This window comes from Eucalyptus grandis, chromosome 6, assembly GCF_016545825.1.
Source record: "Eucalyptus grandis isolate ANBG69807.140 chromosome 6, ASM1654582v1, whole genome shotgun sequence".
NCBI classification, from domain to species: Eukaryota; Viridiplantae; Streptophyta; class Magnoliopsida; order Myrtales; family Myrtaceae; genus Eucalyptus; species Eucalyptus grandis.
Window position 1 is genome coordinate 3,868,445 of NC_052617.1, and position 13,810 is coordinate 3,882,254.

Sequence of the window (13,810 nt, forward strand, 5' to 3'; positions counted from 1 at the left end):
ACATGCAAATTTTTGGCTATAAGTTGTATATTCGTCCAGCAACTGAATAAGAAAACGTTAGCACATTTCAACTCTGTGTTCGTATAATTAGCCTTCTGAAATATATTATTGCGTTTCCTTCATTCAATATGCGTCGTGCCTTAGTTGTATTCTTTGTTAATTCTCCATTTTGTCCAAAAAAAGAAAAAAAAGGAAAAGGAAATCCCACTTCTCCTTCCCTACATACACCCAGCTAATCATTGTGATACATCCCCGCAAGTAAGTTCAATAAAAATAGGAAAATGAAAAATGAAAAACTCAACACAGAATCTCTCTCTCTCTCTCTCTCTCTCTCTCTCTCTACCTGAGTTCTTGAAATTTATCCCAGAAATTCACTGATCTCTCTGAGGAAAAGCTGTCCGATCCCTTCGTCGGATCGTAAGTTCAGTACCGCCGCCGCTCTGTCGCCCCAAATCGTCGGCGCCCTCCGACATCTCACGTACCCCTCGAATTCAGCTCAACCGAAAAAAACCGAATCTTTATTATCAGCTTCGATCTTTTAACTACTCTCGACTTCCTCCTCACTCGATTCGCGTGATCTATCTAACTCCAATTCACCATTCTTGTACATTGCCGATTCCCCACCTGTCCGCGAATCCTCTAGCGTGTATTTGAGCCTCCCTTCCTGTCGATCTCCCCGCAACTGATGAGGCTGGTCGGATGATGTGATTTGCCCCGCCTCTCGCCTCGTGTTCGTCCGGTATGGCGTCGTTCAGGAGAACCCTGTCGCCGCCGTACCACGATCGCCATTACCAGAACGGCGAGGCCCCAGTTCCGGTCCCGCCTCCGTCGCATAAACCCTTCGCCGCCTCGGCCAAGCCCTCCTCGGCTTCGCTGGGATTCGACGTCTGTGGATTCTTGACGTTCGTCTTGCTGGGGAAGCAGCCGAGGAGGTCGTGGAGGAGATTGCTCTACAGGTGTTTGTTGTTTTTCCTTTTCGGGTTTCTATTCGGCATGACCCCTTTCGGGCATGTGAACGAATTGCAGGCTCATGACTTCTCTTTGGATATCAAGCCGCCCAATGTCAATGTCAACGCTCAGTTGGAGAAGGCCATCGATCATCCGGTAAGGCACGATGGGTTTGTGCGCGAAAGTTCGAATCTTGAAGTAGGAGCAGGAGTCAGGGCGAAGTCAGATGGAAGTTCTGATTTGGTGCCTAGGAAGCAGTTGATTGTGGTTACGCCAACTTATTCTAGAGCAGCACAAGCTTACTCTTTATATAGATTAGGCCAGGTACTGAGGCTTGTGCCGCCTCCCCTTTTGTGGATAGTGGTGGAGATGAATGTCGTTTCCATGGAGACTGCAGATATATTGAGGAAAAGCGGAGTTATGTATCGGCATTTGGTATGTACAAAGAATTCTACAGATATTAAGGATAGGGGCGTGCATCAGAGGAACACCGCATTGGAGCATATTGAGCGCCATAAGCTCGATGGAATTGTTTACTTTGCTGACGATGATAATATCTATTCTCTTGAGTTGTTCCACAGCCTAAGACAAATTAGGTACCCTTTCAAACTTCTTTTAACTGTTTAATGTTTAATCGCTATTGTTACAATGTCATACAGGTTTTATGTCAGGTCTCTTAGGTGATTTGATGTTATCTGGAAATGATGCTAGCAGTTGGTACCTCTGTTTGTTTACTTATGCTGTTTATAGTATCTAAAGGTTAATCAGTGCTGGAGATGTTATTAATAAATGAACTTTTGCCATGATTTTTAGTGGTAGGTAGGAATGAGCATCGCAAAATCTTGCCCTTGACTCATTGCTAATTTTAGATTGCGTCAAAGGCAGGCATATTGCACATGGAACATTTTGCTTGGGGAGTGCATTACCCTGTTTGCCATAATCTGTTTGATACCTCTGTTTCCATCAATTTTGATATAACAAAACTTGGAATGGCTTTCTACTCTACCATGTCGGGTACTAGTTTACTATATTGGGTACATATGTACGAGATTATCCTACAGGCTAGATATGTGTTTCAGCCTAAACACACTATCCTGCTAAATTGACCTGCAAAAAATTTTTTGAGGATGATCACTGTTTAATCTTGTAATGCAGCGTGGTAAAGGTTGTAGGCCTGGCAATCAACTAACTCCTTGCTGGTACTCTATTAAACCTTACCACTCCTTATCCCTCTCTCACACTGCCACCGCCATAACTTTGTTAGAGTGTTTCACTAATTTATTGTGTCTGGATCAGCTTGGTGACAAAATGCTTTTCTCCATCCTTGCTTTTTTGTCAGGAAAATAATTTGTTAATTTGTAACAGCTCAAACTGATTTTGGAGTTTCCTATCTGAGACTGTTCAATCATGTTTTCCTCTTTCAAGTTCACTAATACTTCTAGTTTGGTATATAAGCAGCTTGCATCCCAGCAAGTTGTTGCTTCTTCCTTGTCGGTAGGTACATGTAATTTGGAAAGGAATTCATAATCAGTGGATGGATCGACAACTTGGTCCCAATTAGTCGGATAGGGTAAAATTTTTGCAAGAGGTTTCTTGGAGTTTCTCCACACTGTGGGAACAACTCAGAGCCATTTTGGGGTACTCTAGTCCTTTGTTGTGGCTTTTCCCTCTAGTTCTGGATCTTCCACTTATAATATGATAGTGGCTTTTGCTGTGTCTTTTATTAGAATTATTGTTGAATTTGTGATTACCAAAAGCATCAGCGAATATATGTCGTAATCTGGTTCCTATACAAAGGGTGCTTGTTACATTTCCACATGGTTCTTTCTGCTAAAGCCAATAGTTGAAGCATGCAGTTAAGAGGTGCCTAGTTAGGCTAATGTCTTTTTGTTTTTTCTATCGCATACTTGGGCTATTGACTTGAGATCAATGCTTTTATCAGTTGACTATTGGTGGACTTCTGGTTCCCTATAGCCAATTGCTGCAAGAAGCTCGAGGTGGGAGTTGGGATTTTGTTCGGGGCAGTATGGAGGGATGGCAGGGGAGGCTGCACCTCGGCAGTACGCGGGCGAGGATAAGTGCATTTTTCCTATCCACATCGCTTAGGGGGGAGCCTTGGGTTGTCTTATAGGGTTTTGGATTCTCTAACTGTACATATGCGTTTTCTTGAGATAGTATGGACTGCTTTGATAAGAACAAAATCGTGAGGATTAAGTGTCCAAAGCAGATAATATGTGTACAGTGGCAGACCGAGGGCATTATAGGTGGTATCAGAGTTGATTTCTGCAGCATGTGGGGGGCCACAGCAAGAGCGCTGTGTCATAAGGGGTGGAGAATGTGACGATCTAGACCTGAGGTAGCATAGAGGGATGGTAGGGGAGGCCACGCCTCGGCAGTACATGAGCGAGGTTAAGCGTATGTCTTCTGTCCTGTATCATTTAGGGAGGGAGTCTTAAGCTAGCTTATAGGGTTCTGGGTTCTCTAACTGTACAAACGCGTTTTTTTGGGATAGTATGGGCTGTTCTGATAAGAACAAAACCATGAGTGCTTAATGTTTAAAGTGGACAACATGTCTATAGTAGATGACTTAGGGCGTTACAATAAGTAGTAGTTATTATATATTCAAGTTTGTTAGATTGCTGAACTTTGTTTTGTGCAACTTTTTGGCAAATCCTGACTTTCAATTGCTTGTCATGTAGGCGTTTTGGCACTTGGCCAGTTGCCATGCTTGCACAGAGCAAAAGCAAGGCTATTCTTGAAGGTCCAGTCTGTAATGGAAGTCAAGTGATTGGATGGCACACAAATGAGAAAAGTAAAAGACTCCGACGTTTTCATGTTGATATGTCAGGATTTGCTTTTAACAGTACAATCTTGTGGGATCCAAAGAGATGGAGGCGCCTGACGCTGCATCCGATACAGCAATTGGATACAGTGAAGGAGGGTTTTCAGGTAATATCTGGTGTTCCCCTCTCCAAAAATTTTCAAAATTCTCTGGAAATTCCTTAAAGGTATCATGGGTATGATATAGTTTTTTCACTTACTGTTCCCCTCATCCATCTTTTCTTAGGAGACCACGTTTATACAACAAGTTGTAGAAGATGAAAGTCAGATGGAAGGTATTCCTTTTGGCTGCTCAAGAATAATAAACTGGCATCTCCATTTGGAAGCTCGTAATCTTATTTATCCAAAAGGGTGGCTATTTGACAAGAACCTGGAGGCCGATCTAACTGTTACGTGACGGAAGTTCAACCATGCTGGTACGGTCTGTCGTTTGGCTGTGTTCTTAATTTCCTCCCCCCCGTTAGGTGCTTCTTTTCAGTTGAAAGTGGACTTCATTTGGTATGCATCAGAAAAAATTTCACATGAAATCTCATCAACCAAAGGTTATCAGAAATTTTAGGTCTTCCTTGGTTCACAAAATTTTGTAGTTTTTCTTTTATCATTTCCAACAGAAAAAAGAGAACTATCCAGGAAACTGTTTTGCAGTGTTTTTTTTAGCTTTCAAATGAAAATGGCAGATACTGTTTTCAAAATTAAAGCTCTAAGTTAAAAAGAACTTTCTTTTGTTCTCATTGTATTTGTGTTGAAGGAGAAGGAGGGCTAGAAAATCAAAATAAAAGTTTTTCTTACAATTTCAGTGGAATATGAGCAAATTTTTACGAATCTTATCCCTTGAGTTGTTTCATTATCACCTACCAATTGTATTCAAGAAAATTCAAAATTGCAAACTGTTTTCATTTTACCTTTCTCTTAAAACAAAACTAATGAAAACAAAAATTGGAAATGTTTTCTGAAACCAAAGAAACCTGAGTACAAGTTGCATAGAACTATGTGCTGCCTCCATATTCTTTGGAATCAAGTCTTGCGATCAATCCATGCAGAAAATTTTTCTACAGCCTGGATCAACTGGAAAATGCATAGTTTGCACCAGTAATTCATGTTCTTCCCCATATCTCAGCAGGTTCTGCATGGTGGTGGCTCTCTCACGTGTCGGCAACCTTTTAATCCCCAACAACAGTTCGCCCATTTTTATACAATCCATCACCGCTCAGGATCAGATGGTAAGCAAGGAAAGAAGAGACAGAAGAAGAAAGTGTTTATTTTCAATTTTTTTTTTCAAAATAGAATTCTTTGGTACATTCTATTCTTTTCAGGAGCATGGGATTTGACTGATGTAGAGAAGTAGTGGCTGGATCTTTGGGGGTGAGATAGGTGAATTTTGGATTTCTTTTACTCCTCAGCCCCTTAGGAATGAAAAATTGTTGTATGACTGGGGTTGGGTTTGTGTGTATTCAATTTTGTTTGTGATCAGGTCTTGTAACAAATAGGACCATCACAAAAGCAAACTGTCCTAGATTTTCTTGCCATTTTGTTGAGGCAGTACAAAAAGAACAACAGTCGTTTGACCATTGACACAAGAATGCTCTCATCTGTCTAAAGAAAAGAGCAGAGTGCGCATTTGCACGAAGCGGTTTGGAAGCAACTGTTTTATGTCTCTCGAGGTAGGTTTTCAGAAAAAAAAAAAAAAAAGGAGTGTTACATCGCCAATCAAAAGAACAGGTGGAGGTATTTCATATGCAAAAGGACAATGCACAAACGAATTGATATGTAGACCTTGAGTTCTTTTCTTCCCCTATGAAGTAAAAAAGATAGATCATCTACGCTTTTGAGGAAATGGGCTTATTCCTGACATGTGAAAGTTGCTTCAGAAGTGAGCCTAGCCTGTTTGGATTTGTTCTCTTCCCGGCGTGTAAATCCCATAAAGATATAATAAACTCAAAAGAATTTGCAAAAATATTTACGAGAAATTCAATGCGGATGATATTCATATACATAGAAATGATTTGAACGTTTCATATTAGATATGTTTGCACTACAAAATGACTAGGTTGTTGATACAAATAGACATGTGACTAAAGCATTGAATATTATCAAGCACGTGATCCATTGTTGATGCCCACAAAGATCAATATCAATATTTATGCACATCAATGATCACTATCAATCGGTTGTTGATATATAACGGCATACGGTTAAGACGTATGGTTAAGGATGATTGACAAGGGTAACAATTAATAGGATTGATAAACTATCAATGCATAAGGAGAAAGTTCAATGCACAAATGACATTAAGATGCAGTTACAGGTTTGAAGTTATTGGAGAACAAAGTGAACGAGGTTGTGAAGCAACTAACATATGATTTTTAAGGGAACGGCCCCTTGAAGACAAGATCATGGCATCATGAGAATACTGACAAAAACTTATAAAGATGAAAGAACATGGCTACAATGCAAGAGAATTGCTTAGAGACAGCTGTGGCACAGATACTATCATTCGTGTACTAGAGTCTCGAACACAAATGAATAAATTTACTATCTTTCAATCATCTCTAATTCCTTACATTGTATTTTCAATTTGTAAACTTGTGCTGTCAATTAAATTTTGGCGTTAAACTTTATTCTAGTTGTTGCATCATCGATTAAATTCCTACATAGCATTTTTGCGTTTTCAAGCTTTGTCGTTAATTAAATTTCCGCATAATTAATTTACTTTTGATTCTTCCTAAATTTTGTCATCAATTAAATTCTGACACAATAATTTTATCTGAAGTAAAGTCATCATTGTCTATTGCTTATCTATGATATTTCTTGTCTAGAATCGTCAAACAATATCTCTTCAAATGAAAATCGAAGAATAACTTTGATACAAGATATATTTTGGGAAACAAGAAAATGACTAAACCGCATTGAAAAGGGACCGAACCCAAGTCCAATATTTTGTCCAAATTGACAAGAGGGCACCCCTCGAAAAGAATCCGACTTTTCATCGCCGAAAGAGAGAGAAGAGAGAAGAGAGGGACGGTCGGTCTCCAGGCAAATCGCGATCCCGACCGGCGGCGAGCATCCGGGGATCGCGAGAGAGAGAGAGAGAGAGAGAGAGAGAGGAGAGAGAGAGAGGAGGAATGGAGGGGTGGGACCCGAGCACGAAGTCGACGCTGACGCAGATCCCGCTGCTGGGGACGAAGGCGGGGCCGAGGGACGGGGCGGGGTGGACGCAGCGGCTGAAGGAGGAGTACAAGGCCCTGATCGCCTACACCCAGATGAACAAGTCCAACGACAACGACTGGTTCCGCATCTCCGCCGCCAACCCGGAGGGCACCCGCTGGACCGGCAAGTGCTGGTACGTCCACAACCTCCTCAAGTACGAGTTCGACCTCCAATTCGACATCCCCGTTACCTACCCCGCCACCGCCCCGGAGCTCGAGCTCCCTCAGCTCGACGGCAAGACCCAGAAGGTCATCCTTCCTCCCTTTCTCGTTCGTTTTCTTTTGCCAATTTCCATTCTTTTCGCCTGAAGTTTTGCCTTTTGCCGTTTAACTTTGTCCAATTTCGTTTTTTTCACTTGTGGGTGTTTGTGTTTGTGATGGGATAGATGTATAGAGGAGGGAAGATATGCTTGACGGTGCATTTCAAGCCGCTCTGGGCCAAGAACTGGTAATTTGTTCATTTCTGTGCTTCTTTGATGGAGCGGAGTTCGTACTCGATATTGTTCTGTGTTTTATGTTTACGTGATGTGTTGGGTTGGTTGAGGGACACACCGGAAAAGCCAAAAATTTAAAGCTTAGAGATCACAAATCCTTAGTTAATAAGGGGTTTGGAATTTTTGGCTTCTTGGTTTAGTTGATGCGTTGCTGTTCCACTTCGATTTCTATTAACGGAGAAGAACGGAATCGTGTATTAGATCGTGCAATGGCTTGGAGGTGCTTCGACTCTGATAAGAGGAAGAATTTCAATAGCAGATACAAATTGTAGGGGAAGAGGAAGATTTCTTATTCTTGGGTCGTTAATCAGGAATTTGTGAGCATTCATGCCGATGTTTGTGCTTCTCATGTATGTTTGGTTAGGGGAAGGGGGGTGTTGGATCTTACTGTTTTGCTCTTATTAGCTTCTAAAATAGCTACTGAGAGTGGCATCTTTGGTTCCTGGGAATTTCCTTTTAGTTTTATGATGCAACTGTCCCTGATCTTAAGGTGGATCCGCAAATTGTTAACAACATAGATTTCAGAAGGCCATCTTAGATTTCTGTTCAAACATGATCCTTGATTTTTATGCTATATGTCACGATTTGTTTGATGTGAACAACAGAAGTAGTTGTTTCATATTTGGGCTGGTTCTTCATTTGGCAAAGATAATGATGCTCTGGAAATAAAGAGGATTCAATTTTTCTGTATCTTTTGTTTATCTTGCTCACTCAAATGCCCTGTTACTACTTTGTGGAATCAATTTGCTCTCTACCTCCTCAAATTTTACTAAAACTGGTGGCTCAGTGGGAATCTGATCTTTGTTGTCTCAAATTTGGCAGCCCTCGTTTTGGTATAGCGCATGCACTTTGTTTGGGACTAGCTCCATGGCTTGCAGCTGAGGTTCCTATACTCGTGGATTCTGGTATGATTAAGCACAAGGATGACGCTCCATCATCCAATGAATCGTAACTCATTTTGAACTTTTGAGACTGTAAAAGCATACCTTGATCGGTGACTAGTCTTGCTCAAAGAAAATAAGTAGCTGTTTACTTACTCATCGATCTGGATTACATAAAGCCATGGTTGAGTGCTGACATTGTTTGTCCGGACAAAATGCTCGTGCTTTGCTTCTATCTTTAGTGATATAAAGTTCCTTATATAACCATGAGAGTAGTTATTTCTTTTTGGTGACAATCCGAGTGTTGCTGATGGCGCCCCCTTATAAAAAAGTGTAGTGTAAGCTTGGACCTTCTTCTTCTCGTTACATGTTTTGATGTGGTTTGAGTGACACAAGTTGGATATGAGCTGCCTAGCTAATCAGTCACTGTACATAGATGAAGAATTTTATCCTCCTTATCTCAACTTTTGTTTGTTGACCTACCAGCAAACTGTTGAAATATATTGCAACAGCCGTCTAAGAGTAATGGACATGGGCCTTCGCTGTCATCTATATTTTAAGCTTAATCAGAAAAAATATGACAGATCTTGACCTAGGACCATCTTGATTTTACATAAGTCCATGATCTGCATTTGTTCACTGAATGATCGTGTTCTTCCTAGAAGGCTTGAGATGATCAACTTTTGTTTCTCGTTTTTACCTGGATAGAGAGCCAAATCAAAAGTAAAGCAACCACGGCCGAATTTTTTTTTCCTTCTCTGTTTGTGCACATCCCCCTTTCGGTCTGTATTTCTGTTTGCTGATGGTCTTATGTTGCATGTCATGTCATGCTGATAGCTTTATGTGAAGTGAATTGATTATGATAAGAGCTCGCACTATTTATTGTTCAAAAGTTTTTACCACCAACCGGCAGATATCATGATCTGATCATGTGCACTATACTACTGCTCCAAGATGCTGCCGGTTTGACCCTTTTTGCCGTCTTTGGTACGTGAAGCTGAAACCAGCTGGGATAGAGATCTTTTCTGCTGGTGACCTCAAGGTCGAGTGACCAATCGCTTTAGTCGATGCATCGATAGAATTCCCTTTTCCTCTCCTGGGTGTAGCATAGGCATACTAGATCTGGCACGGAGTGAATTCAAAACTTTGTTGGTAGTAGAAGTTCAAGCGGGAATGACATAAGCATGTTTATAGGTATGCCAACTTCCTCGAGTCGAAACAGTCACAGACAGCAAACATGATGTGTCACAGACAGCGAACATGATATAGGCAACATTAGTCTGTAAATCATCTCTATGGATATACACACTCCCTGCCCATTTGATTGAACTCCGTTTGAAAGCAGTTCATCTGCTATTATTATAGAGGCGTCGCATTCGTACACCTGAATTGATCATGTCCAACTGGGGATGTGTATGGGTGATAAAGGTCATTTTAGCAAGCAACGTAGCTTTTATGTTGAACTAAAATTGGAAGCGTTAGCATGTAAGATCACTCGTTTATCAGAGACGTGTTACGCAGCAACGTTACTAAATAAAAAAAGTCTGCAATTCAAGAAGGCCGTGAGGAGCATCAGATCTATATACCGTCGAAGAACAGCTGGTCCCGTTTGGAAGTAAAGGATTACTTGTGTATAAACTTATTGCTTTGTATCTTCAAGTCACAGAATTTGAAGTCTTCACGAACTACATGGACTAGTTACTTGGCGTTTTGCGCGGCTATGCCTTTTACATATTTTTGAAAGTTAAGGACACCAATAATGTGAGATGCGATATAAAGGAATGTATTGGACTTATTTGATAGTAATACCTCTAGTTTTCTAGAAGAATAACACATAATTTAAGGATGCCTAAGATTCAGGCGAAAAAGACACTACATCACATAAGTGAAAAATTGATTTTTTTAGAGTACAATAGTGAAAGTTATATTCTCCATTTGTTTCACGAAAAACATTTTTCTCATTTCAGAAAAAGAGCTAATAAAAAATATTTTCCTAATTAACAAAAAATCTAGCTTAAATTTAAAAAATTAATTTCCTCATTAGAAAATCAGAAATCAATTTCCGTAACCCTTAACAAGCATCGGCTTAGAGGCCAGGGCCAAGTCCACTGAGGACCATCAAGGCCAAACCCAAATCCATAGAGGTCGGGCTCGGAACCTCAATGCTTGGCCTCGGGTCCATTGAGGACCATCAAGGTCAAACCCAAATCCACAGAGGTTGGGCTTGGAACCTCAATTGGCCTTGGGGTACCAGCACCTGTGCCAAGACCTTGGCGTCCGAACTCAAGTCCATAGAGGTCAGACCCCAAAACCTTAAAGCTCATGCTCAGGTCCCTAGCCCCCAGGTCCAAGCCCATTGAGATTGGGCTTAGGTCCACAAAGGCTAGGCCCAAGACTCTAGTACATGTGCCTCGAGCACATAGAGGCCAAGCGGTCCCAGTGCTTGGTCCTTGGTCCATGGAAGTCATGCCTGAGTTCATAGAGGCCAAGATTGGGACTCGAGAGCTCATGCCTGGATTTGAGTCCATTGAGGCCAAGTCCGAGATCCTAGTGCCCTTGCTTGGGTCCTTGATGTCCATGCTCTAGATCCCAGTGCTCATGCTAACCTCTTTCATGCCTGAGCCTAGGTTCATTAAGGCGAAGGGTCAGAGCTCAAGTATATATTTGAGAAGGATAACCGAAATTTATCTAAAGGAATTTTTTTCTTTTTCTTTATCAGCTTTATTGGTGGAATACATGTGGGAAAACGTTTGAAGAACTGTTTTTCCATTTATTTTTAAATTTAAATTTAATAGATGTGAGGATGACACATCACTAAACTAGTGTTAATTGATCAAGTATGGGCCAGGTGACACCACTAAGCAATGCGACTTGGCACGTGGCATCAAAAAGGCAAAGTTAAATGCTATGAGCAAGCACATGAACAAGCATACTCTCAGCTTTAAGGGCGTGTAACTAAACTGATTTTACTCGGGAACTGGATCGAACCGCCGAGAAAATAGGTCAAGGAACCCATTACCGTTGGAATTGGTCCAAGAATGGGTTTCAAATTTTTGAAATCATGTGTAACTGGTTTGGGAACAGGTTGCAACCAGTTTCAAGTGAATACCCATTCAGGAACTGGACTAGACCACCCTATTTTGGAATTGGTTTCGAAATCGGTTTTATAAGCTAAAATGCCAAAACCTAAATTTCATTTTCCGCTAAATTCTAACCTCAGCATTCGTTCATCCTTTATCTTTCCTCAAAACTCCTTATTAGTCTATCCTTTTCCCTTAATTTTTTATGGATGAATGGAGAATGGAGTTTTAGAATTTATGTTTTATGTTATGTATTTGAACTTTTTATCCTTTATAATTGTACATGACTACGTATTTATCTTATAGATTGTTGTTTTTGGCGGATTAGGATTTCTGTTGTTCATCTTTTATCTTTAATCGTTTCGTTACTCATAATCTCATATAATTTTGTTGTAAAAAATGAACAAAAAAAAAGTAACAAAAAGATAAGATAGGTTCTTGGGTGGATCTTGGAATTGGACCGGAAAAACACGGTAGGTTTTAGAATTGGTTCCAAACAAATAAGGTAGGTTTTAGGGTAAAAAAAATGGAATTGTTTATAATATGGTAGGTTCAGGTTGGAAGAAGGATAGTGGAAGTGCCAAAATTTATGTATTACACTTACTTTAATACCAAAAGTTTTCGCTAACTCATTTAAGTGTCAACAACGAGAATTACGCAACATTTGTGAATAAAAATTTTAAGTGACATATTGTATATTTTTAAAAACCTATTCCACGTGGACATGCGAGCTAGCCTCGTTGCTCACTTGCCGCCACTTGCCATTTGCTCACCGTCGCTTGCTCATCGCCCATCGTAAAGATGCGTTTCTCTCTCTATGTTGCTTAATAGGAGGGGAAAATTAGGGTTGGTAAGGGAAAAGTTGGGATTTATCAGGGAAAAAATAGGGTTTGTGAGAGAAAATTAGGGCTTGCGGAGGGAAAAATTTGGGCCGTGAGCCATTGCTCTCTATTTGAAAGATTGAGCTATTAAATTTGGGGGCAAACCAAAATAAGGAGTGAATTTGGGTTTAATGGCCGATTAGGGTTTGAAATTTGGGGTTTCTCTTTCAATTTGGGGATTTAGGGTTCTTATTTGGCATCAAGGTACCGAAGAGCATTGTTTTAGGGATTAAATGTTGACTAGACTCTTCGGTGAGGTACATTAGCTTAAGAAACTTACAAAAAATGGTCATATTAGATTTCCAACCAAACAGACCAAAGTTGGCATTGAAAAACTTTCAAAAACATTAGCATTTAAGTTATTCAAAAGAAATTTTTAGCATTAAAGTGAGCACCATACATAAGTTTTGACACTTCTACTATCCTTCTCCCATTTTAGGTTCTAGCTCTGAAACCTACTCACCCTAAAACCGATCATCCCTACTCAACTCTTCCTTTAACTATATGACAACTCTAGGGAATATTATCTCCATGCTCATCGACTCGCATAGCTATTTTGACTAATAGAGATGCTTTAGGGTAGAATACAAATTCCTCTATAGAAGCTTTAATTTGACTAATATAGATGCATAAGGGTAGAATACAAATATCTTTGTAGATGCTGCAGCGTAGAAGACAAATTTCTGTAAACCAGCAAATTAGTCATGCGAGTCAATAAGCGTGGAGATAATATTCCGAAAGTTGTCGAGTTGCTCAAGATATCTGCAAGTCTTAAGCATCATCTGCCGGCATAGGCTGATGAATTGCCTGCATTTCATCCAAAACGGATCAGATTCTATGATCCAGACACGAGATCCAAACATGTAACTGATTATACGTACTCCGTTCTGATTGACTCGACTCGAGCTCCGGGCGTTTGGCATTCAAGAATCAGCGCCTTGTCGGTTTTTTGACGCGAGAGTATTCTGTGTTCATATCCATCCGCAGTTAAACTAATTGAAGGATATGTGGTACCTTAAGTCGTTACAAGCATGATTCTCGTTTGATAGAAATGTCGGCTGCCTTTTTCGTGGATGCCGATATCATATTAGGGTTGTGACGGCATTGTCCGATTCATTAGAGTGCCCATAAAGGAGATCTTAGAGTTCACTTTGAAGACATGGAAAAACATTACATTCGATGCATCGTTATACCAAACGCAAAGTACACATTTGCTGGATAGAGAGCCCCTGCAGTACTGGAATTAAACATTTTCTAAGATATAAAATATGATGAAGAAACAAAACATTAACAAGTGGTACGATGATGTTGTCTGCAACTTGTGCAGTTGCCTTGAACTGCACCCAAGTCTTGTACTGTAACTTTAAGGAAAACTATGTTGAGTCATATGTATCCTTGGTTGAACCAGGAAAATGACATAATTAGCATGCCAAAGATAGAATTGCATTGCCCAGACGAGGGCGCCAATGGCGCTTTTCT

General features: G+C 40.4%; 2 protein-coding genes across 5 annotated transcripts; both read left to right on the top strand.

Annotated features, from left to right (window-relative positions):
- Positions 1-272: 272 nt before the first annotated feature.
- Positions 273-5,427, top strand: LOC104448057 (probable beta-1,4-xylosyltransferase IRX9H). Of its 4 annotated transcripts, none has more exons than XR_005552230.1 (5): positions 273-1,544; positions 3,648-3,897; positions 4,016-4,205; positions 4,907-5,009; positions 5,103-5,427. XR_005552230.1 is itself a non-coding variant. In XM_018876642.2 (4 exons), exons 1-3 carry the CDS (start codon positions 742-744, stop codon positions 4,184-4,186), a joined length of 1,224 nt encoding a protein of 407 aa, XP_018732187.2. In that variant the 5' UTR covers positions 273-741; the 3' UTR covers positions 4,187-4,205; positions 4,907-5,427. The 4 variants fall into 4 exon arrangements, 2 of the variants coding, with proteins under 2 accessions (XP_018732187.2, XP_010060139.2); XR_726160.3 differs by having other exon boundaries at positions 274-1,544; positions 4,910-5,009; XM_018876642.2 differs by having other exon boundaries at positions 4,907-5,427.
- Positions 5,428-6,724: 1,297 nt separating this feature from the next.
- LOC104448056 (ubiquitin-fold modifier-conjugating enzyme 1) lies at positions 6,725-8,645 on the top strand. The gene is made up of 3 exons (XM_039314887.1): positions 6,725-7,244; positions 7,382-7,443; positions 8,312-8,645. The coding sequence occupies exons 1-3, from the start codon at positions 6,912-6,914 to the stop codon at positions 8,439-8,441; spliced, it is 525 nt and encodes a 174-aa protein (XP_039170821.1). The 5' UTR covers positions 6,725-6,911; the 3' UTR covers positions 8,442-8,645.
- Positions 8,646-13,810: the final 5,165 nt, after the last annotated feature.

Coding starts and splice junctions, on each gene's coding strand:
- LOC104448056 (XM_039314887.1), top strand. CDS start 6,912: ATGGAGGGGTGGGACCCGAGCACGAAGTCGACGCTGACGCAGATCCCG. Junction 7,245..7,381: donor TCGACGGCAAGACCCAGAAG/GTCATCCTTCCT, acceptor GTGATGGGATAG/ATGTATAGAGGAGGGAAGAT. Junction 7,444..8,311: donor CCGCTCTGGGCCAAGAACTG/GTAATTTGTTCA, acceptor CAAATTTGGCAG/CCCTCGTTTTGGTATAGCGC.
- LOC104448057 (XM_018876642.2), top strand. CDS start 742: ATGGCGTCGTTCAGGAGAACCCTGTCGCCGCCGTACCACGATCGCCAT. Junction 1,545..3,647: donor CACAGCCTAAGACAAATTAG/GTACCCTTTCAA, acceptor CTTGTCATGTAG/GCGTTTTGGCACTTGGCCAG. Junction 3,898..4,015: donor CAGTGAAGGAGGGTTTTCAG/GTAATATCTGGT, acceptor ATCTTTTCTTAG/GAGACCACGTTTATACAACA.